This window comes from Nyctereutes procyonoides, unplaced genomic scaffold (assembly GCF_905146905.1).
Source record: "Nyctereutes procyonoides isolate TBG_1078 unplaced genomic scaffold, NYPRO_anot_genome, whole genome shotgun sequence".
In the NCBI taxonomy this organism is placed as follows: Eukaryota; Metazoa; Chordata; class Mammalia; order Carnivora; family Canidae; genus Nyctereutes; species Nyctereutes procyonoides.
This window is the reverse complement of record NW_026575049.1, coordinates 50,508,384-50,533,204: the sequence shown is the minus strand read 5'-3', so window position 1 is coordinate 50,533,204 and position 24,821 is coordinate 50,508,384. Positions and strand designations below refer to the sequence as shown.

The 24,821-nt window shown below is 45.5% G+C and overlaps 1 protein-coding gene across 1 annotated transcript in view; it reads right to left on the bottom strand.

Annotated features, from left to right (window-relative positions):
- Window positions 1-20,987: 20,987 nt before the first annotated feature.
- MSH2 (mutS homolog 2) overlaps window positions 20,988-24,821 on the bottom strand; it is a 75,707-nt gene continuing 71,873 nt past the window's right edge. Inside the window, exons 15-16 of the mRNA XM_055329180.1 lie at window positions 23,203-23,378; window positions 20,988-21,433 (exon numbers count right to left, since the gene is read on the bottom strand). Of these exons, the coding sequence (XP_055185155.1) occupies window positions 21,263-21,433; window positions 23,203-23,378 (347 nt within the window). The 3' untranslated portion in view covers window positions 20,988-21,262. The remainder of the gene's footprint in view (window positions 21,434-23,202; window positions 23,379-24,821) is intronic.

Here is a 24,821-nt window from a genome sequence, read left to right as displayed (position 1 = left end):
TAGGCCTCTTCTACTCACCCTCCATGCTCAGATCCTCCCCCCTTAGATGGCTCAAGATTGGATTCTTAAAGCCCATCTCTTCCTAATCAGGTCACAGTCCTGCTGGGTTTCACTCAGTAGGCACAAACTATGATAGTCGGTCATAGTGATTGGCGTGGTACCCCCTGCAGGTGAGGGTTTAAGGGGGTTGAAAAGGCCTATCAGAGTACACGATGGAGCCTTTGCCTTTCCTGCCCAGGACACTCTCCTGTCATCTTCTGGGAACAATATCCCTGTTCATCCCATCTCCCCGTGGTCTAGTGGACCTGTCAATCTCAGGGTGCCTCCTGTGTTAGGAATGTGTTCAGCTGCAATTAACAGAAAATCCAAGAGAGCTTAAAGAAGCAGGAGAAAGGGATTATTTGATTCAAATAAGCAGAAGTCTGGTGGCAGGTGCTGCAGTAAGGCAGGAAGGCCAGCTCCTCTTCTCTTCCTGCTCGCCATTTTTAACATGTTGGCTTTGGTCCTCAAGCTGATCAACTCAGGTGCCAAGGCAGCCATACCTCCAAGTCTCACGTCTATGCTACCAGCAGCAAACAGTAGGGAGGGAAACAGTGGCTTTCCCAGGCCTCCCTGAAGACATTCTGCTGACATCTCATGGACCAGAAGAGTGTCACACGGTCACCATCACCTGCAACAATCCTCTCTACGAGAGGATGTAAGGGGCGAGGCCACCTATGTACAGTACCTGGCACCCTCCCTGTAGGCTGGATCACCCATGGTTCCACATCCTCAGACATGGCCATTGGTCTAAGGGAAGGCCAGGGGAGCACCTCCTTTGCCTTACAAGGATGGTAGTTGATTGAGTGGCCTTCTCTTTTCTTAGATTACAAACTAGGTCTGGTGCACCAGTCAGGGCAAAGTTAATGCAATAGAATCCAGTTCAGCTGGCTTAAGAAGAAAAGATTTATTATAGGTGATAAACTCTGACCTGGCCACCTAGGTCCCTGACACTGACAGCCTGACTGTGTGACATCCCTAACTCAGGCATGTTTCAGGGCACTGGTGCCAAAGTCCCCTAGCAGGGTCTTATGTGCTTAGGAGAGACACCTGGACACCATAATCCTGAGACGGGCACCACAAGCACCCAGCAGGCCCCTTCCAGTACCCCGTGCGTATACAACTGACAGATCCAGTCAGCATCACTAGGAGACTTTGCTTTTCTGCTATGGGACAGAGAGAATTTGCAGTCTTTTGATTTTATTTTATTTTATTTCATTTTAATTTTTTTTGATATTTATTTATTTATGATAGTCACACAGAGAGGGAGAGAGAGGCAGAGACACAGGCAGAGGGAGAAGCAGGCTCCATGCACTGGGAGCCCGATGTGGGATTCGATCCGGGTCTCCAGGATCGCGCCCTGGGCCAAAGGCAGGCACCAAACCACTGCGCCACCCAAGGATCCCCAGTCTTTTGATTTTAAAAGACATTGCCCATTTCTCCTCCCTAAACCTCATCTTCCCAGACCCTGCCCTGGATCAGGTTTCCTGCTTGGCCATAAAATGTTTTCACTCTATTTTTGGTTTAATGGGCTTTACTTTGCTGGGCTATCAAATGGCCTGTACATCACTGGGAAAGCCTCTAGGGAAGGCTCTCAGGACTGACTCTCCGGAGAAACACACCCAGAGAGCCAGGTTACTAAGAGGGCTGCTACCTCTCCCACAATCAGGAAGCAGCCGTTTGCATAAAGGCGCCATGATGAAGAAGTCACTCCAGAAAAATGAGTCGCACCCACTTGCCAGCAGCAAACAGCAGAAGCACAGCTCTAGATCCAATCTGCCTTTCAAATCTCATGCAAGTGCATGTAACATGCAGAATCTGAATCTCATCCAGATTGGTAGCTGCAAGAGTCCGGGAAATGTAATTTTCAGCCTCTAGTCTCTGCAATACAGGACAGCTCTCTAGAAGGAGGGTGGAATGGATGCTGAGTGCCCGGCTACCACATCCTGCCCGCAAAGGCTGTTGGGCAGTTCTTGTCCTCCATCCTCTGCCTCAGGGAGCGTCAGCCTGCAGGAAGAGAGAAGGAAACCACTACGGAAAAGGAAGGAGAGCCAGGCCTGCCTTAGCCCAGCTGTGCTCGCTGAGGCTGCCGCCTACATTTCTTCCTCCAAATGTGAGAGGATCCTCAACTTCTTCCCCACCAGTGCAAGCCAGTAATTTCCTTCTTCATCTATGGACTGCGTGAGATCACCCTGCAACTGAAAAAATGTGAACCAACATTGTCCTTTACCCAGGATAACTCCTTTCCTTCCCTGCTCTTGGAGAGCCAGAGTATCTTTTATAGCAACAGCAACTTTCATGGGAAAGTTCAGCCTTGGAATGCCGACGTCTGTGGGAGAGAGAGTACAATGACATATTCTCACTAAAGTGTAAATGACTGTCAGTGGAGCCTCTTCCAAGACCAGGTTCTAATGGAGCAGAAGGAGGTGGAAGCCTTGGCCCCCAGCAGATGGAGATGAGAACCCTACTAATCAGATAAAGGCACAGAAAAGGCCAGTCTAGGGCATCATTGATCCACCTTCCTGACCCCAAGCTTCAGAGGACTGAAGCTAAATGCAAGCCCTAACAGTCCTTCCTTTAAAAGACAAATTTCCAGGGTGCCTGGGTGGCTCAGTTGGTTAAGCATCCAACTCTTGATTTGGGCTCAGATCATGATTTGAAGGTGGTGAGATCGAGCCCTGTGTTGAGCCATGATTTGAAGGTGGTGAGATCGAGCCCTCCATGCCCAGCATGGAGCCTGCTTAAGACTCTCTCTCTCACCCTCTCCCTTTGCCTCTCCCCTTTCTTGTGCTCTCTCTCTTAAAAAAAAAAAAAGAGAGAGCGAGAAATTTCCAGCCACCGCTCCTTACATTTCTAACAAGTGCTATCTCTAGCAATGACTTCATATTTATGTGACAGGGTCTTTGCCAGCATAGCTTCTGATACTATTAACCAAACACCCCAAGATTCACAAAAGTATTTCAATCTGTCTCCTTCTTTCATGTTCCAACTTCCCTGGATTCTCTTCTGAGTAGCCAGATCTTGGGGCAAGAGGACTGGAGGGAGGTTTCTACTGGCTAGAGAGCTTCTCTGTTCTAGAAACTGGGAACATTTGTCCCTCCACAGCCCACTTATCCTCACCTCACCCTCAACAGTAAGGGATTTCCCTTTCCACTGGTTAAAAATCAAAATAATACAAGTGGGGGAAATTGTTATTATGGCAATTTTATTCATCCTAAACAAGTTAATAGGAATAACGCAGAAGCACTGGGCATGGAATCAAGCTTTCTGGCTGGGAGACATCTTAGGGCACAGCCTTTCCCTGGGGGTTACAGCCCCTCACCTTCTTTCCTTGATGGCATCAGAGCCCCCCTCCACCGACAGCCTCAGCGCAGTGAGCACTGCCGTCGTCTGCGGGGCCTGCGTGCAGACTCCAGGCTGGGCTCACACCAGCTGCTCCACTACCAGCGTGACTCAGGAGCTTCACTCCTGCAGCAGAAACTCCAGACAGGGGCGCCTCGGGGGCTCGGCTGGTTAAGTGTCTGCCTGGCTCAGGTCATGATCCCGGGGTCTTGGGATCAAGCCCCACATCAGGCTCCCTGCTCAGCGGGGAGTCTGCTTCTCCCTCTTCCTCTGCCTCTTCCCTCCCTGGCTGTGTTCTCTCTCTCTTGGTCTTTCTCAAATAAAAAAAATAAAACAAATTTTTAAAAAGAGAGAGAGAGAGAAACTCTGGACCGATCTGCCATCAGATCCCAGGGCCCCCTTCAAGGCAGTGGTAACATAAGACATCTGGTCACAGAAAGAGCAAGCTGAGCATCTCTGGCCTCTCGTTCCCCGCTCCAGCTCCCCCACCGCACACCAGGGGTGTCGGTGACACAAGGAAGGGAGCTGCAAGAACTCCCGCCACCCCCCACCCCAAACTCCAGAGCCTACACTGGCCACCCTGAGCCACGGTTCAGCCTGCCCTCCCGTGTTACAGATGAGGAGCCTGGCTGGAGAAGGGAAGTGCCCTGCCCTCCCGATTATATGTGGGAAAAGCCTACAACAGAAGCAGATCTGCCTCTGCGATGAGATTTCAGGGTACCTCTTCCCCTTTTCACCAGCAGCACCCCTTAGAGAAAAATAACTGACACCCCCCAGCAGCTTCTGGATGCCCGGCATCAGGAAGACCACCTGCTGGAGGGCCTGTGAAACAGACGCAGGGCTCAGGTCCAGGCACCTTCTGTCGGGGGTCCTCAAGATCACCCTCAGGTCCAGTGAAGGACTCACAGAACTCAGACAAGCCATGATACCCACAGAGGAAGGGCATAGATTAAAATCAGCAACGGAGAAAAGCACAGAGAGCAGAATCATGGAGAAACCAGCTGCAAGCACCGGTGGTCCTCTCCTGGCGGGAGAGTAAAGATGTGTGACATGTGCAAAGTCTCACCAGCAAGGGAAGCTCCCCTGAGTTGTGATGTCTAGGATTTTTACTGGGGGGCGTGGGGGGGTGCAGTCAGTCACACAGGCACGGAGTACCCGCATGACTGAGCTTAGCTACTCATGCAGCAGCCCCTCCAGAGATCCAACTGATACAGCATCAGCCAGGGCCCAGGTGAACAGACAGGTGTTCACCATGCATCACATTAGCATAAACTACCTGGCAGACTGCCAGCGCTGGGTTGTACAAGGACACTTCTATAGGGACACCTGGGTGGCTCAGCGGTTGAGCACCTGCCTTTGGCTCAGGGTGTGATCCCAGGGCCCAGGATCCAGTCCCACCATCGGGCTCCCTACAGGGAGCCTGCTTCTCCCTCTGCTTATGTCTCTGCCTCTCTGTGTGTCTCTCCGGAATAAATGAATAAAATCTTTATTTTGTTTTTTTTAAGATTTTTTTTATTTATTCCGGAGAGATACACACACACAGAGAGAGGCAGAGACACAGGCAGGAAGAGAAGTAGGCTCCATGCAGGGAGCCCGACGTCGGACTCGATCCCAGGTCTCCAGGATCACACCCTGGGCTGCAGGCAGTGCTAAACCCCTATGCCACCAGGGCTGCTCTAAAATCTTTAAAAAAAAAAGGATACTTCTCTAAGGCAAGATCTTCCAAGAGCTCAGAGGTTATTTCCCAGGAGCAGGTCAAGGGCCACTCCCTCGGTATGTGCTGGGTGCGAGCACCCCAGGCCCGCAGAACTGACCCTCTACCACACACACCTGCAGTTGGGCACAGCTCTTCACTGACAGCAGCCTCTGCCTCCGCGGGTCATGCCACAGAGGCCAGGGGCCAAAGTGGGAGGAACAGTGGAAGCCACAGCCACCCTTGGCACCACAACCCTCCCAGCAGAACCAGCCCTGCCCCTAGTCCCAAAGGCTGCCCCCTCCTTGAACAGGGACCTGAGGGGCTGATGTGTCCTCCTGATGGCTATTAGACTGTCCCGCTCTGGCCATCTGTGGCGACTTATTGCCCTGTGGGAGCCTCACTGTGCCTTGTCCCTTCTACTTCTCGATGCCTTGCAGTGCGTGAGAGGCCAACACACTTCTCTCCCACGGCCAATGTTGACATCCTTCACTTTTTCACTTTCACACACATCTCGTTTTCTTTTTTTTTTTTTTTTTAAGATTTTATCTATTTATTCATGAGAGACAGAGAGAGGCAGAGACACAGGCAGAGGGAGAAGCAGGCTCCATGTAGGGAGCCCAACGAGGGACTCAATCCCGGGTCTCCAGGATCATGCCTTGGGTGGAAGGTGGTGCTAAACCACTGAGCCACCCCAGCTGCCCCACATCTCGTTTTCTACTCTTTGCAGGGTTAGGTGTTCTCTCCCAATGTTACGGTTTCTAAGAGCATCTCCAAAAGGGGCCTGGTTCTTTTCTTATAGCCCTCTTGCTCAAGGGGCCAGGGATAACGTCGGGTCAAAGGGCACTCTTAGGGCACTACCCTGAGTCCTACCCCAAAGGGCCTCTCCCCACAGAATTGCAACATCTAGCACAAGTGCCTTAGTCTTCGAAACCTTGTGGGAACTTTCTTCTCTACCCGGTCGACTCCCTGGTGGATAGGAGGGGGCAATCTCTCCAACCGTTTCGGGGATGTGCTCCAGGAACCTAGCACCCCTCCAAAGGCCACAAGGACTCCTGAGGGTTCCCATACAAACATACACCCAGAAAGCCAGGGCCTGTCAGAGCTGCCAGGTAAGCAAATGAGTCCCCCACAGAGATGCAAATAAAACAAGGTTATACTAATCCCAAAAGATGACATAGGTGAAAAAATAATGTCTACTATTGGCCATATGAATAGAGATGAGAATTAGTATTCATTGACTGATAAACTTTTTCCTCCATCATATGACTTGAAGAGTAAATAACCAGGGGCACCGGGTGACTCAGTGGTTGAGCGTCTGCCTTTGGCTCAGGTTGCGATCCCAGGGTCCTGCGATCCCAGGGCCCCACAGGGAGCCTGCTTCTCCCTCTGCCTACGTCTTTGCCTCTCTCTCTGTGCCTCTCAGGAATAAATGAATAAAATCTTAAAAGAAGAAGAAGAAGAAGAAGCAGCTCAGGAGCCCCATCTCAAAGAAGACATGGGGGCAGCTTGCTCATTGGGGTGGGCCTACTGACAGGAGCCCTTCCCCTCACCGCACAAGACAGAGCATCTGTGAGGGGCAGGCCCATCAGGTCTGCTAGGGATAGACTCTGGAACCAGGATGCTCCTACAGGGCAGACGGCCATCATGTGGGGGAGTCACACAAAGGATTCAATCTCCAGAACCAAATCCCCAGTCTGGGCTCTCAAAATCCTGCTGCCTGCTGGCTCCCAGCCCTGTCTGCTTTGATAGTGACATCAGCCGAAGGCCAGGCCTGACAAATGCTGTTCCCAGACAGCCCCCAGCTTCCAGAATGAGGCTTCCTCTCTCTCCTCCTCTGAGGCCTGCCACTCAAGGTTACACTTGCTCTCAGCTTTTACACTCTGCGGTAGGCACTGAGAAGGGAGAAGGGTACAGTCTGCTGTCGGGGGGGTGGGGGGTGGGAGGGAGGGCCACCTGTCTGGGCATACAGCATTCTTTTTTAAAAAAATATTTTTATTTATTTATTCATTTGAGAAAGAGAGCGAGTGTGCCTGAGCAGGAGGGAGGAGAGAATCTATGTTCAACAGAATCTACACAGAGCACAGAGTCTGGCACAGGGCTGGATCCTATGACTATGAGATCAGGACCTGAGCCTAAACCAAAAGTTGGTTGCTTAACCAACTGAGCCACATCGGTGACCCTCCAGGACACAGCATTCTAGGCCAGGTGTGCTGAGCGCATGGCCATACCTGCCCTGACTCCTCTGGAACCAAAGAGGGGAAGCAGTCTTCCTGAGCTGACACTCCTGTTGCCCAGGTGTTGGGGAAGCCACCTTCTCCCTTACTCCCACAGCAGACCCTCAATCATGCCCAAAGCTGCTCCACACCAATCTACATCCATATACTTTTGGGGTCAGTGTACTGGGTAAACAACATCATAAAAGTCAACTTTTGGTGCTCACTTGATATGTGACTTCTAGAGTATGGTGGGTTTTTCATTCAGACTGGTTTAGATGAGGTTCCCGTTAAGCAAATCCCATACCCTCTGAGCATTAAACGGCTTGAAATGAGAAAACAAACCCACCTGGCTGTGTTGGTGTAACAATTATTGAAACTGTTATAAAGTGTCAAAAACAGTGTCTTGCAAGGACAGATGTTCAATGGATATCAGTTCCCCTTCTCCCCTCCTCTCTTAAATCCACAAGTTCTATACTTCCTCTGCCAACCTGCCTATCAGGGGCCATCTATCCAACCAGCTGTCCATCCATCCATCCATCCATCCATCCATCATGTATTTATATTACATTATTTATGGAGCACCTTCCATGTACAAACCACTGCAAGTTGTCCACAGAAATAGATATAGGGACATACCCTCTGGAAGAAGAAATTAAACATTAAGACCAGACCCAAATAACTTGGCAGAAAGTAGAGTCTCCTAAGGGAGGTACAGAGAAAGTGCTGGGTGGTGAAACATTCCCAGGCCTCTCTCCAAGCTCCAACAGAAAGCAATTGCCAGGATTACATATGATTTACTAAAACATTTCTTTCTTTAATGGAGACCACCAGGATGGTTTTCTTTTTTTTCCCTTTTATACAAGGAAGAAGCCTCACATTCTAATTATCCTAACCTGAGCAATGGCTTTGTCTCACTTTTCATTTTACTCTTTTCAGCTCTTAGCGGCTCCACTGAGGACAATGTACAGAGCCCAGATTCCTTCCAAGATTTTAATTGGACCCTCCATGAGGGCTTGTGAAAGCAGCAAAATGAGCTAAATGAGAAGATGATGGATGCATTGAAGGCAGCTGCTTGGGGCCAGACGGTCCTGCACGGCAGCGCTCAGGTGAGTCCGGGAAGGGAGGCTGGGAGGGGGGGCAGCAGCCGACCTCCACCCCTCACACACCTCTCCCACCAGGTGGGTCGGGCCCATACTTCAGCCAGCCCCGGGGGAGGGGGGGTTCGTGTCTCGCTACAAAAGTGCCTGGTAAACAGCGGGGAGAGGCATCTCTCCAACACGAAAGAGGAAAATCTGACAAATTTTGTTGGCACCGTGAGAAAGGGCCCATCAACACGAGAAATGAAATGTTTGGAAATCTCCACAGACACGGCTCACCCCGCAGGTGGAATTTGGCTGCAAGATTCCCGCGAGGACTCGGGGAGACAGTGCAGCCGCTGCCCCCCGGTGAGTTTGGGCAAGGCGCCCAGGGAGTCTAAGCTCCGCGTCCGTGGTGCACGGGTGGGGGGGGCTCTTGGTGAGCACGGCGCGGGGGTGGGAGGCACGAGGGGCAGCTCGTCCTTCCATCGCTCAGCTCCATGACCTGGGGCAGGGGACTCCCTTTCCCAGCCTCCATCTCCATGTCTGCAGAGCTGGCAGGTTGTGCGTGGATTAAATGAAAGGATGCGTGCAGAGTGCATGGGGCACACCGGGTGCTCGTTGGCTTCAGTTTCCTTCCCCTGGACCTGAGCTGTCCACGCTGTTTACCTCCGCCCGGGTCAGGGTCTCCCCGGAACCCCAAGCTAAGGCCTCGACTAATGCCTTTGGCTGATTTCCAGTTGGAAAGCTACGCGGGCTCCGTAGCTCTTGGCTTCTAGAAAGTGATTGTCCAGGGGATCCCTGGGTGGCTCAGGGGTTAAGCACCTGCCTTCGGCCCAGGATATGATCCTGGAGTCCTGGGATCGAGTCCCACATCTGGCTCCCTGCATGGAGCCTGCTTCTCTCTCTGCCTGTGTCTCTGCCATTCTCTGTCTGTGTGTTTCCCATGAATAAATAAAATCTTAAAAAAAAAAAATAGAAAGTGATTGTCCAAAACCCTTTCTCGTGTCACTACACCACCAGCCGCCAGTTCGTGCTCCCGTTCGGCATTCCTTTACAAAGACTTTAGAATCATTTTTCCAGCTCCAGCCTTTGTCAGTGCAGGGATTTTAGCTCTTTGTGTTTCAGCAGAAAAACATCTTTTTCTTCCTAGAGGCTGTGGCTGCTCATACAGGGCTTTTGTGGGAATGAGAAGGAGGTGGCCCTCTGAGCAGACAAAGCCTAGGCCAGGCCACACAGTGGAACCAGGGCTGGCACACAGCCCACTCGGCCACCAGCTGGCCACCCTCATGCAAGGTCCAGAGCATGGTACAGCCCTACTCCTGTTCCTTCCATTTCCCTCTCCTCCCCCTCCTCCTCCAGCCACCACCACCACCTTAGTAGCAGCTGTTATTGAGGGCTTCAGAGCAGCACATGCTGCTCAGCTCTTTCCCCTGCTGTACCTCTTCGAATCTTGGCCTCCTGGAAGGAAGTGCACAGACATGCTGTTCTCAGCCCAGTACCCGTTCTTCATTCCTTTGGGTCACGGTGCTCCCTAGGTTTCCTCTAGGGAACCTGTCCTCCCCCAGGCAGGGGGAAGCGGTGAAGTAGGACAGCAGGAGCCAGCCCAAGCAGAGCTGAGAGCAGGAAGTAGCTGGGCCTGGGCACAATGGGAAGATCAAATTGCTTGTGGTAAGGGGCACAGGACTCAGACAGTCTAAGTGGGGAGAGTGCTCGGTCCTTCGGCTGCCTGGACTGGTAGGGAGCATTTGGAGCCAGAACAGCAGAGATCTGGAAGCTCTAGGAAAGGGACCAGAGGGGGTAAAAGCTACATGTGGAGTGGAAGCTACTCAGCTTCGAGACTTTTCTTAGTTGGCCATTGGGTTGCCAGGGCCCAGGCAGGATATACAAGAGAATGTCTTAAAGCTGGTAGGAAGCAGAACCCCCAGAGTGCCCAGGAGGCGGTGTTGGAATTGATCTTTGAGCTATCACCTGGGACCTCGCTGGCGTGACCACAGAATCTGGGCAGGAGTCACCATGGGACTAACCGCAGGGGTGTGTGTTGTGTGTGTGTGTGTGGGGGGGGGGTGCTGTGCTGCCTCCATAAGCTCACCAGGTGCTCTCAGCCATGTAGATGGAATTGGTCACTAACCCGAGGGACTCAGAGAAAAGGGCGGCCTTTGATACCATGAGGCCAGCTGAGGACAAATAGGAGACTACTTCATGTAAGAAGGGACCAAGAGACAGGCATGGAGTGATCTCAAGCAGTCGGAATGATAATGTCATTAAGAGAGCCACAAAAAGGGGCATTTGGGTGGCTCAGTGTTTGAGTGTCTGCCTTCTGCTCAGGGTGTGATCTCGGGGTCTGGGATCGAGTCCCACATCGGGCTCCCCAAAGGCACCCTCTTTCTCCCTCTGCCTATGTCTCTGCCTCTGTGTGTCTCTCATGAATAAATGACTAAATCTTAAAAAAAAAAAAAAACACACCACAAATATGATAAAAGTCAGAAGGAAGCAGAAATGGCCTCAAACCAAAACCAAAAAACCTCTATGAGGTGACCCTGGGCCTCTGTCAGCAAGATTCTGGGAAGGCAGGAATTTGGCCAATGACTGTGTCAGTCCCGAACTGGCCATTCTTCCCCTGGAGTTTATTCTCCAGTGAGGTGTCCTTGAAGCACGATTCTTCCCCAAGGGGAGTACGGTATTTACAGCGCTGCCCTTTAGAAATATGACACAACTCCTAGAAAAAAGAAACTGTTCTTTCTTCCAGCTCATTTATTTTCTGTCTCCTCAGTTCTCAACACTAAGGGGAAAAAAAAAAAAAGAAAAAAACTGGTGGGAAGTGGGGGAGAGAAAAGGATCATCTTAATAAGTATTATGGTCTTCTGGAAGTCTATAAGCAAGACACAAGAACAGTAATTACCATTTAGACCTGGTGCTCAAATAATCAGTTCAGGTTTATCTCTAGTGAAGTTAATCAATCCCAAGAGGAGAGGAGAGGAACAGTTTCTGAATACATAAAATTTATTATCCGTTGCTGTTCTCTTAATGACAGAGAATGTCATTAGAGAATGTGTGGGATGAAGCTTTGCTTTGGAGTCAGTGTGTGATTGGGCTGAGCGGTCGGAGGAGGTGCCTGAGGGTCAGGAGGCCCACCACCCAGCTCTGAGACCTGGGGCCACCTCTGCATGCTGGCTTCAACACTCAGTCTGTCCTGTGGAGGGGCATTTTATTCCAGCCATGCACATGTCCAAGTGCTCCACAACCCTTCTTGACCGCCCAGAGGGGGAGGTATATACCCAGGGGCGCAGAGTCCATGCTCCAAGGTGCCAATAAGCCAGGCCCCCCGGAGCTTACACAGATGTGTCCCTGAGGACCTACTCCAGGCCTACCGTGCTCAGAACTGTGGGCACGACAGACAAGGTCCTGAGTTTGTAGCTTAGTCAGATTCAGTGGAAACAGGATTACAGAACAGAGTGGAGTCTGATGAAGTTATTACACGGGGAAGAGAACAGAAACCAAAAGATGCTTTGAGAGGAAACAAATATTAAAGAAAAGGGAGAGGAGGCTTCGAGATGGTGGGCAGAAGAGGACCAACAGGCAGAAGGGATCATCATCTCACAGCACTTACTAAAGTGCCAAATTAAAAACCCCTTGCTGTGGACAGCCAGGTGGCTCAGTGGTTTAGTGCTGCCTTCAGCCCAGGGCGTGATCCTGGGGACCCGGGATCGAGTCCCACGTCAGGTTCCCAGTATGGAGCCTGTTTCTCCCTCTGCCTGTGTCTCTGCCTCTCTCTCATGAATAAATAAATAAAATCTTAATAAAATAAAAACCCCTTGCCATTCCTAAAATGAATTTCGCTCATGCCCCAAGGAGGTAGGGAGAGCAGCTGAAGACAGCATTTCCCAGCCCCGTCAGTGTGGGCATGCGACTCAATTCTAGCTAGGAAGATGCAAGTGGAAGTAACATGTATAGGGGATCCCTGGGGGGCTCAGCGGTTTAGCGCCGCCTTCCACCCAGGGCGTGGTCCTGGAGACTCCGGATCGAGTCCCGCCATCGGGCTCCCTGCATGGAGCCTGCTTCTCTCTCTCTCTGTGCCTATCATGAATAAATAAACTATCTTAAAAAAAAAAAAGGAAGTAACGTGTACAACTTGTTTCCTTAAAGCTAGGAAGAACATCCTTGCTGCTTGAAACGCGGATGCAGTAGCTGGGGCCCCAGTGGTCCTCGTGGACCATGAGGGGACCTTGAGAAGAGACACCACACACGGTGGAAAAACAAGCTCAAAGAATCCAGGGTCCCTGATGTTCAGGGAACCACGTTACTGAGACTTCCTACCTCCAGATTTCTTTTACATGATAGAAAATATAGTTTTCAAAAATGAAATCATATTATCGTGATATTCGTAAGAGAAAAACAGTGGTCCTCCTCTCACCGCTGCCCTGCTCACTGTCCAGAGGTAGCTGCTTTCAGCTCTTAGAATACTGTGGCATTTGTCTCCCTGCTTTTTATAACTTGCTTATGCTGCCATTTCCTTATTTTGCAATTTTAGACATTATCTTACAGAAAGACTGGCAGATTTCCTCTCTTATGCCCTTCCTTATCCCAAATATGTGGGTTTTTTTTTTTTTTTTTTTACTATTTTTCTTGCATTACTTGTTGGTGTTTAAATTATTATGACTAACTTAATAAAACAGAGTGGAAATCAGTGAAATGGAAATGGACAAATGATAAAGAAAATCAATGAAACCAAAAGCTGGTTCTTTTAAAAGTTAAATTGATACAAGAGGCACGGAGTACTGCGTAGATTTGCTGAATCACTCTATTGTACACCTGAAACTAACAGAACACTGTTTGCTAGCTATACTGGAATTAAAAAAACAAATTATTATGACTAAATGAAGAAGACTGACAGTTGAAGTGGACAGTATACTATCATGATACTTTTTTTTTGAATGAAATTTTGATACCCCCGGAGTTAATAATCCCACTCACCTTTCTTCCTGCTTTTTCCTTGTAGCTATTATTAATTGAACCCCAAACTCCTCCATTATGCGAAAACCCAGCAGGTTTACCCTCCTAGGGATTCCTGCCCTCCACCTGGTTGCTGCTGGATTTGCTTCAAGCTATTTTTCTTTTCTTTTCTTTTTTTAAAGATTCATTTATTTATTCATGAGAGACACACACAGAGAGAGACAGGCAGAGACACAGGCAGAGGGAGAGAAGCAGGCTCCCTGCAGGGAGCCCAATGCAGGACTCGATCCTGGATCTCACGTGAGCGGATCCTGGATCCTGTGAGCGGAAGGCAGATGCTCAACTGCTGAGCCACCCAGTCGTCCTGAAGCTACTATTTTTCAATCTTGACTTAAATCAGAGCAAATTCCGACCATCACAGCCTGCTTTATCTCCTCACCCCACTCTCCCCCAAACCTGGACTTAAGCTTATGGAGGTTGGGAGTGCTGCTTTGATTCAATCACCTAGCCTTTCCTCTCTCAGGCGACCAGTGGTCCTCCTCCATTCCGTCTGCTTGGAATTCACCGGGTTGTTTTTCTCCATGTCCAGTTCTAGCAAAGGAGCCACCAAGTTTCAGGGAAAAGCATTAACAGTGAGTATTCTAAACCTCGACATACTTGGATGCTAAGATCACAGCTAATAATAGGAAATAAAGCAGCCAAGTGTGCCGTTCCTGATGAGCGAATTACCAGCTGGATCAGAAACATGGTACTTGGAGAGGGAGAGACGAGGACGGGACCACTTCGGGGTACCAACTGGGTGCCAGCATAGACTTAGCCGCAACAGGGGCTCGAGTCCTTTTTTTTTTTTTTTTTTTTAGCAGGTGTCCAACATTCATTTCATATAATCAGGAAATGTTAGACTACCCCAACGGACACAAACCGGTGGCCTTTGGAAAAAATCAGACCTACATAGTCTCAGTCAGCAGTGTTCCTAAACTTTTGAATGCTTTAAAAAAATTATTTATTTATTCATGGGAGACACAGAGTGAGAGGCAGGCTCCTGAAGGGAACCCAATGTGGGACTCGATCCCAGGACCCGGGGATAATGCCCTGAGCTGAAGGCGGATGCTCAGGTGCCCCTTGAATGCTTTTTAGGTTGGCATTCCCTTTCACCCCACTTCCCTCCATACCCCACCCCCAAAAGTGTGGCGGAGAACTCTAATAACCCAGTCTCTTTAAGGTACAGAAGATGGAGGGAAAAATATTCGAGGGGGGATGGTTCAAGTCACGCAGCTAGGTGGCGGCCAAGCAAGGACTAAGCAACTCCAACAGCCTTCCGGAGACGCCACATTGCCACATTGCCGCTCTCTAACTCAGCCGCTTGTCCTGGCCTGTGCAGGCTGAGTCATCAGTTTACTCACCAGGAACAGATTTAGAGCGCAGAGATTGAGAGAAGCGCCAGGGCTATTCCCCACGGGCCGGGTAAAACATTCCTGGCCACCAGAGAACATCCATAACCTCCAAGTCAAGCGATCAGAACATCTGAGCGCACCCGCTTCGGTGTCCTGCTATAAACACTGCTGACTTTCCATTTCATCCCCGCATCTTGCAGGCTTCTGGCCAACCATCTCTTTTCGTTTAAACATAATCCTTTGTCCAGAGTACAATGCAATCACTTGGTATCAGCTATTTGGTGATTTTTAAACATCTGAAAGAACTCTTGTAGCTTCTTACTCAGTGTCCTTTGGTTAACAAGCCCTAGACAGCGGCCCCGTAGCAGCCGTGAACCAGGCAGGCAGCAGGGCCCTCGTGGATGGACACCTCTTGCTGTGCCTGCAGCTCCCGAGAGAAGCCTTCCACAGGAGTGCCAGCTTCCTCAACAGAATTAGAAACACCTAACATCTGCACCACACCTCCCTCTATTTTCCTTAACTCCTGTTCCTTTGCCTACACCACTCATTTTGACACTAAATAATATTTAGAAAGATTAAATTTATCACAAGTGTGCCTTTCAGATTCCTAACGATATTTTAAGGCTCTAAATGGAAAGGGGGAAAAAAAGTACAGATTTTGGAGACACACTCCTGGGGTGCAAATCCCAGCTCTGCCATTTATTGGCTGTGTGACCCAGGCAAGTCCCTGAGCCTCTGGGCCTAAGTGTCTTCATCTGTGGAGCACAGACAGAGGTGCCCACCTCTAAGAGCTTTTGGAGGAACCAGCACAAGACCTTATCCTTTCAGTTACTCATCGAGTATTTAATGTTGCCAAATTGTTCATCCATGTTGTAAAGTCATTTTCATGATGGACTTGGCTGAGTCACACAATGCTTAACAATAAAATATCACATTAAAATTGATACTAAATTGGAAGTCTTGATCATTATGTGAGGAAAAGATGGATAAAATACATCTTGCTAGATGGACAAGGCAAATTAAAACTTCAGATCAGTGGCTGAAAATAGTTCCACTGTCCTAGATTTAACTACGTTTAATTTGGTTTTAAGCTATTTCCATTCAAGATTATTTGTAGAATTAAACTGACTGCTAGTTATAAGATTCTAGGAAATAAACACAATAGTAATAGTGTGATGATACAGGTTTATGACAGAATTTTCCTTTCCTTCTGAATTTAACCGTTTAAGGGAGTTTGTAATTTCTCTTTACCTTTTTGAGATGAACCAAAGGCAACAGCAATGTGGTTCTCGATTCACCAAACTCTAGAAATAAGATCAGGATGGTCCAGTGAAGGCTGCCCAACATCCCATATTGTTCATGCCACCGCTGAAATTTCCCACAGAGCTGGATGAAGGATGTGTGTGGGCACTTCTGTTGGACAAACCACAAGCCAAAGCAAAAATATGCTAACATACATTGAATTTGGACCATGTTCTGAATGTTGTCTGACACCACGAAACACTGCTTCCAGGGAGGTGGGGAAGCTGCTGTGTCAAAGGCAAGGCGAGGGCTCTGCATTTCCCTCTGCAGAGTGAGGGAGGCGTCGCTACTAGCCAGCACGGAGACGTTTTCTACAAGGGACTACTTTCTCTGTGACACTCAAGCACCGCAGCAGAAGATTCACAGACATCTGAAGGCCAAATGGATACATTCCGAAGCAGGATTAACAGAAAGCGGCAGCTCTGTCAAGGGAAGTGGAATGAAGAGAACATCACGCAAAAAAACTATTATTTTAATTTGGGCTCCACTTCCAGGGTTAGCCTGAAACTGCAGGTATCACTTGGCATTTGCATCACCGCCCCCAGCCACACCCAATCCCCCTAACCCATACACGCTGCTGCGTCCAGGAAGGCAGGGTCAGATTTCCTTACAAAATCCTTTACTCATTTGTTCTTCTTCATAAGCTGATTAACAGTGTTTAATTTATCTCAGACCAGGAACTGGTTTTTCTCCTGTTCAGCACACCATTTTGATCAACAGAATGTAACTAACAAGCTTAAAGAGCCACTCAATACTGAATCAGCAGCTCATACCATATGCTGTGGGTAAAAACATACTTCCCAAAAAAGCTAAATGCAGAAAGACCAAGGATAGAAGATGCATTTAATACTTAAGAAGTCTAACAGGATGTGCTTAGTATGTGGAACATTGAGATTTTGAGGGGAAAAAGTTATTCTTTAAATATATCTATCCTAAAACATTTTTCTTCTGTTCTGTTACAATTTTTACCCTCAAAACAGTATTTTAAGGAAAGAAATCAAATTAATTACAAAAACAATTGGATCTTGGATGGATTCTTAGTGCTAACTTTTAAAAATGCAAAAATCATGTATTTTCTCAGAAACGTGGTTATGTGGCCAACAGATTTCATGGTAACAGTATGGTTAAGTTCTAAATCTTGGAAAATATATATTCGACTTTACTTGGTAATATCCAAGTTCATGTCTGAGTGAAGAAAAACCAAACCACACTCAAATTTAAAATTTTAAATGCGACGGTCTTTTGCTTTACATCCACCATTCCAAATGGAAGGAGACTGGAATTAAAGGCCTTGTTGCTTCATTAGCATATTCATATAACAAGCACAGCTTAGGTCTGAAATATCTTAAAGGGCTCTATTACGTGTTTTTCAATTTCAAAAACATCTTACAACTAAATACTAAATCTCTTTTAGAGAAATGAAAGCTGCCTGATTTATCAGAGCTTGATAGACTGCGTATGTTTTCTTAGCATCAACACCCCCTCCCCCCATCTCTTGTAGGGCTAACAACTAAAACCATGGGCTGATTTCCGTTTTATGCATGCTTTTGTGTAGCAATCTAAAAACACTCTCACGGCTAACTAGGGGATGAAACATTTCACTGGAATGTTAAAATCGCTTTTGAAATTATATGAAAGTCTTCCACTTGGAAGTGACTGATTTTGTCACCAATAAAAATTTCCACATTTAAATTTTTCCTCTGTAAATTTACCTTCTTCCTAAGCTTTTGGTATCCAGAAAAGACAAACTGATATAACTCATCCTAAACTGTCGATGATGAAAAAGAGCATGGTAAAGTAAAATGAGCATTTTAATATTTTATTTGACAGAGAAGGCCAGCGGGCACAAGCAGGGGAAGTGACAGGGAGAGGGAGAAGCACGGTGGCTGGTTCAATCCCATGACCCTGGGATCATGACCCGAGATGGCAGATGCTTAACTGACTGGGCCACCCAAGTGCCCCTAAAATGAGCATTTTAAAGGGCCCATCAGTCTTAAATTTTCATTTGTTCTTGTAACAAACATAATGGCAGTTGGAAAGTAACTATAAAGCACCTGCACAACCACACCTGGTAGAAGACAGCAGGCTCTAGCATCCTGGAAGCCTGCTAGGGGCTGCCTCCCCATCAGCACCCCGGAATCCTCATTCTCTCCACTTACATATTCAGTGTTCTTTAGTCTCAGCCCTTGTTAATACACCACCAAGCAGTATTTTACCGATTCTTCAACTTCAAATGAGCAGGAAAAAACTATCATGCCTTATCTCTCATTTCTTTTGCATATTGTTGTTAAGATTCCATCCATGATTATTTTGCAAAGCTGGAATTCATTTCCACAGCTGGGTTGTTTCCAGCTAGGGTCTATCACAAACATTCTTATCTACTCATCGTAGTACAACACGTACAAGCATTTCTAGAGCATGCACCTAGGAGGATTGCTGAGTCCTATGCGTATTTTCAGCCATAGTAGAAAATTATTCCCACCCAGCAGTGTTGTCAGGCATCCTCACCAAGAGTTGGCACTGTCAACACTTTAAATGACTGTCAATCTGGTGGGGAGGGAGGGGTAACACAGTAGAGTTTTCATTTTCATTTTTCTCAATGGTGACTGATGACCTTTACATGTGTATGAACCATTTAGATTTCTCTTGGATAAAGTCCCTGAACTCTTTTTAAAGCCAAGTTTTATGGAGATATAATTCAGACACCATACGATGCACTTTAAGTGTACAATTCAATGCCTTTTGGTATACTCAGACATGTGCAACCATCACCAATTTTAGAACACTTTCATTTCAGGGCACCTGGGTGGCTCAGGGGTTGAGCAGATATCTGCCTTCGGCTCAGGGCGTGATCCCCAAGTCCTGGGATTGAGTCCCACATCAGGCTCCCTGTGGGACTTCCCTGTGCTTCTCCCTATGCCTGTCTTTGCCTCTGTGTCACTCATGAATAAATAAAATCTTCAAAAAAACAAACAAAAAAACCCAAAAACCACTTTCATTTCAAAACCAAACTTTAGCCATCGTATCACCTCCCTAGCCACCCATTTTCTGGCCACCAGCCCTGTGCTACTAAACTATTCTTTCTGTAGTATTTTGTATTCCCATATGAACAGAGTCATATAATACATAAACTCTTGTGCCTGGCTCCATCACTCATGTCCATCCACAGCTCATCCAAGTTGTTTTTTTGTTTGTTTTTTTAAAGATCTTATCTATTTATTAATTCAGGAGAGACACACACAGACAGAGAGAGGAGAGACAGAGACAGAGACAGAGACACAGGCAGAGCGAGAAGCAAGCTCCATGCAGGGAGCCTGACGCGGGACTCGATCCCCAGGTCTCCAGAATCACCCCAGGCTGCAAGCAGCACTAAACCGCTGCGCCACCAGGGCTGCCCAGCTCATCCAAGTTGTAACATTTATCAGTCTTTCATTCTTTTTATGGCAAAATAATATCCCACTGTATAGTTATCCCACACTTTATATGTTCATTAATTCATCAATTGGCCTTGGCCAATTGAGGTGCTTTCACTTTTTGGGTCCTATGAATAATCTTGCTATGACTTTTGTGTACAAGTTTTTGTGTGGATATTTCACTTGGATATATACCTAGGGATGGAAATGCTGCATCATATGTTTGAGAAAATCCAAGGCTGTTTCCCATAGTGACTGTACCACTTACATTTCTCGGTGTGTGAGAATTCCAATTCTTCTACATCCTCATCAATACTTGTTATCTTGGGATGCCTGGGTGGCTCAGTGATTGAATGTCTGCCTCTGGCTCAGGTGATCTCAGAGTCCTGGGATTGAGTCCTGCATCAGGTTCCTTGCAGGGAGCCTGCTTCTCCTTCTGCCTGTCTTCTGCCTCTCTCTGTGTGTCTCTTATGTATAAATAAAATCTTAAAAAAATAAACCTTTGTTATTGGACTTTTGATTTTAGCTGTTCAAGGGTGTTAAGTGGTAGCTTACTGTGGTTTTGATTTGCATCTCCCTGACCGTATCCTTCTGTACCTTGTCAAGTGCTTACTGGCCATGTGCGTATCTTCCTTGGAAAAATACCTCCTCAGATCCTTTGGCTTTTAACTGGATTGTCTTTTTGTTATTGAGACGTATCAAGACTCTTAAACGCCCGTTTTCTCAGTAACTGTATAGTAGTTCTTTATATATTCTGGCAATAAATCTTTGGTATCTTATGTAGTATTAGTATATTCTCCCAACATGGATCTAGTCTTAACATATTGTGAGGACTTTTAACGAAAAGAGGTGCTCAGTTTCAATATAGCTGAGTAGATGGTGTTGGACTTAAGAGATTTTTCCCAAAGTCAAGATCTTTGGGAAAGATAAATTCTCTTTAGGAGAGAATATGAGAGAATAAATAAGGAATTTATTTCCTTGTATTGTTTTCTGTAGATCCACAAAACTGAACACTAAAAGCTTTGTAGTTTTGTTTGTACATTTACGTCAAAAATTCACTGGAGTTCACTTTGTATATGGAGTAGGGATTCAATTCCTTTTTGTCCTTATATGGACACCCCATCACCCCATCACTATTGAAAACATGGTCCTCCCCACCCATATTCAGCAGGGCTAGTCACTAACCCTTAACCATTCCATCTCCTTCCTGTAAAAGAAGAGAAGTGGACTAAATCAGGGCTCCAAATGTGAAAAGTTTTATTAAAATCTGGATTTCTAAGTCTCCCCACAGACAAAGACAGGAGAATGGCAGACAGGGTGGATGGAGCTCACACCAGAACTCTGGGTTTATAATAAATTCCTTGGCTGATGCATATCTGGCCAACCTGGCTCCTGCCAACAAATGGATACTGTGGGGATCAATGGAAATGATTCCCACAGTTCCTTCTAGCTTAAAGAGCCTTTACTTTTACAAAGTCCTTGGCTGCGACTTGTTTTTTCCATACCATTTGGGAATACACATGTATAGAAGTTCTATTACAAAGAAATATGACGCATTTCAAATTCCACAAGCTACATTTTATTTATAAAATTCAACACATTGCCTACTATTGCCCATGTCCATTTAAGTATTCCTCAGCTACAGCTCTCATTCTTCCAAAATAAAGATCTTTGAAAATGTACTCAAAGTATTACTAAATATTTTATTAAGTTGATATCCCGTGAGCCTCAAATTGCCAACACTATGAAAACAGGGTTAATATAAAACAATACAAAAGTATTACAGACAATAGCTTATCAGTATTTTCTTCACTCCTTTGGTGGGATTTTCTCATGTAGTAACTTTGATTCGTGAAATGATTTCATTTACAAAACTATTATTCTTTGCTATTACTTCAGCTTTCAGCTGTTTTAACTTCATTGTGATGTTTTCTTCTGACATTTCAGTAAAAGGCACTTGCTTCACCTTGGATAAAAACTCCTGAATAATTTTTTCACCTTGCTGAAAGACATACGAATGTTCCATTAGTCTTTAAAATGGCTTTTCAAAAAGTCACATTAAATTGTAATGAATTCTTTCCTTACAGAAAGTCCTAAGTTGACCATATTTCTTCATAGCAAACTATTAAAGTATATTTATGTTTTCAGCTGCTAATGAAAAGGGGCTCAATATTTTAGTAGTTCCGAAATCCCTCACCTTTTATAATCAATATAAATAGTCTTAATCTTCTGGAAGAAAAAGAAACCAAGCTTTATAAATACTGTAAAAGGCATAAACAGTCCCTGAAAATTTGGTGCTCCTATACACACAGAATTTTTAAAGTATTTTACTGGCCAGTTATTGCCATTCTAAAGAATATGGCCATTACTTGCCAAGTGATCCATGGGGAAATCCCACATTCCTCATTCATAAGATGGGGATGATACTATTACCAACCTCACAGGGCTGTTGGGAGAACTAGAGAGTGAATATGTGTGCTTAGAACAGTGCCTGGCGAAGGCTAAGTACTACATAAATATTTATCATCACATATGAAGCAGAACCAAAAAATCTGCCTTTCATACAGGGAGTTAGTAATAAATAGCTTAAGGGTTGAAAGGTAGCTATCCAAAGGGAAGGTAAAGAAGATGTATTTCTTTATTAAACAAGTACACTCTTTTTCAAATAAAGATAGAATCTAGACGCAGCATCCAACGATGCATTGATGCATGCATCTCCCTTAGCTTAAAGTCTTTTCAAAATACAACGTAATTAATATTATTAAAAGTACATGGTTTCTGTTCTAACTGGAAACCAGGGATTACATAAAAGAGCCTACCTAACCACAGATCACCAATAGCTGTGGTGCTGATACCAAGACTATTCCACAGCAACCTTCCAAACAAACCAGGAACAAGATATAATACATTCCTCCTGCCTGTACTGGTACAACAGATAAAACTATACCTTTTAAGCTTAAAAATCATACACAATCATCTATTATTCTAAGAAGTATCTACCCTTCAGGTAAAAACAGTATCAAAAAACTCACTGGGTAAAAGCTACATGACAAGAAGTTCTCACAATGCATAACAGTAAACGTTGCCAGGACCCAGCAGAGAATTAAGATTCTTTTATTTTCCTTAATGCAGAGAATTATTAATTTTAATTTTTTAAAATTTTTAATTATTTTATTTAAAAAATACATTGGGCATATGCTGTACCTTTCTGTGTGAACACCTGAATTTCATCCATCACTCAGAGAAGGCCTAACTTAAGATGCTCTTCTTCCATGAGCATTGAAAACATCCTGCCCACAAAGCTTCCCAGAGCAAACATGTGTCATACGCGTTATTCTCTATGACATGCTTATTATCTCCCCAACTAGACTCTAGATAACTGGAAGGCAGGAACTATGTTTATTTCTTTGCTATCCTCTTAATTAAGCACTGAGTAAATATAAAATTAACTAGATTTGATCTGTTTATGAAGTAATCAAAAAACTGCCTGGGTGCCTGTAACTCCTTTGAATTACTTACTTTACACCTAGACTAATATTTCCATCCTCCTACATTTTACAGCTGGTACTGAAAATCTCTCTTTTGGTTATGTACATAGTGCAGAAATAAAAACAATACAGATGACATCTTTGCCATGCAAAGAAATCTAAGTGAAAGCCAACACTTATCAAGTAAGTATTAGAATCACACGGGGAACAAATAACTCATCTTGGTGACCTGATAAGATACAATAATACAGGGTTAGATAACTATAGAAACAATCTGACAGACCTCTCTTTCCAGATAGCACCTCTTTGCTGCTGGTTCCATTTCATCATATCCTTGTGATCCTCCAATATTCTGAAACTCCTCTAGTTCCAGGGCTTTTTGTTTAGCACACTCTATTACATGCCTAGGGAAATTTGCAAGCTCTGCAACATGAATCCCGAAACTTTGATCACAGACACCTATAAGAAATTTGAGGGTTGTGAGGAGCAGGGCAGAAAGAGACAGCAATTGATGTAAATAGAACGTGTTCATATCACCTTGTCATTAGGAAACTTAATTCTGTATTTCAAATATATTTGCCAAATGTTTCAGAGAATCTTAGAGGAAGGACTTTTAATTAAGCCTTCAATGGAAAGTAATTATGACTTGGCACACAGTGTTTTATTTTCTCCTTGACAAATGTAGTAGGAAGAATAAAAATATCCCCAAAAAAGTTTGATAATGAATCCTTAGAGGTCTAGACAAGTATCGGAATCTGAAGAAAAATTAATTAACTCAATTATCCCTCTGAGGTTCTCATTTCATAGGGGAGAAACTAAATGAAGTACTAAGAAAAAAACAAGATAAATGTGTGTCACTAATTAAGAGCATTTAATTCAAAATATTACCAAACAGTCTATCCTCTAGATGTGCCTACATTTCCTAGAGACAGTGACTTCAGGAATTTGGCTGGATAAATGTAAATATTTACAATACTGGCCTCGGAAAGTTACCATTCTTACATAATCTTATTCTGATTCTGACCTACTGGAAACACATGACAATGGAATCTTTGACCCAAATTACTAGTACATTTTATAGACTGGGTAGCTTATCTTTACTCCCATTTGCAAAAAATATAGTGACTTAAGGTATTCCTTCCATGTATTTAATACAAATGATGCTCACAGAGTTATCAAGGAGCTTCCATTTTTGCCTCAACTATGTATCAACTGCAAAATTTTTGGCCTAGTTATGTATCACATGCATTCTGGGCCTGGACACCCTGCACAACTAAGAGAAACAAAAATAAAATAGAAGCAAATGTTTGATCAACATCCACAGTGATAGAGGATGTATTTCTATCTTCTCATGTCATCTGGTCTTTTAAAATTCTGAAGCCATTTACTGGGGCACATGGGTGGCTTAGATGGTTAAGTGTCTATCTCTCGGTTTTGGCTCAGGTCAAGATTTTGGGGTTTTGAGACTGAGCCCAACAGCAGGCTCCACACTCAGCAGGGAGTATACTAGAAAATTCTCTCCTCTGCCCTTCCCCACCCTCTCACATGCTCACACTCTCTATCTTTTTTTTTTCTCTCAAATCTTTTAAAAATAAAATTAAATTCTGAAACCATTTCTTTATTATATAAAACATAAAACAAAAAACAAAACTTCATGCTAAATGTCAGGTCCAACCAGAAGTATCTATCTGTTTTAAGGATTTTATTTTATTTATTCATGAGAGACAGAGAGAGGCAGAGACACAGGCAGAAGGAGAAGCAGGCTCCTCGCTGGGAGCCTCATGCAGGACTTGATCCTCGGACCAAGGGGATCAGATGACCCAAGCCAAAGATAGATGCTCAACCACTGATCCACCCAGGTGCCCCTAAAAGTATCTGTATTTTATACCAATAATACTAATG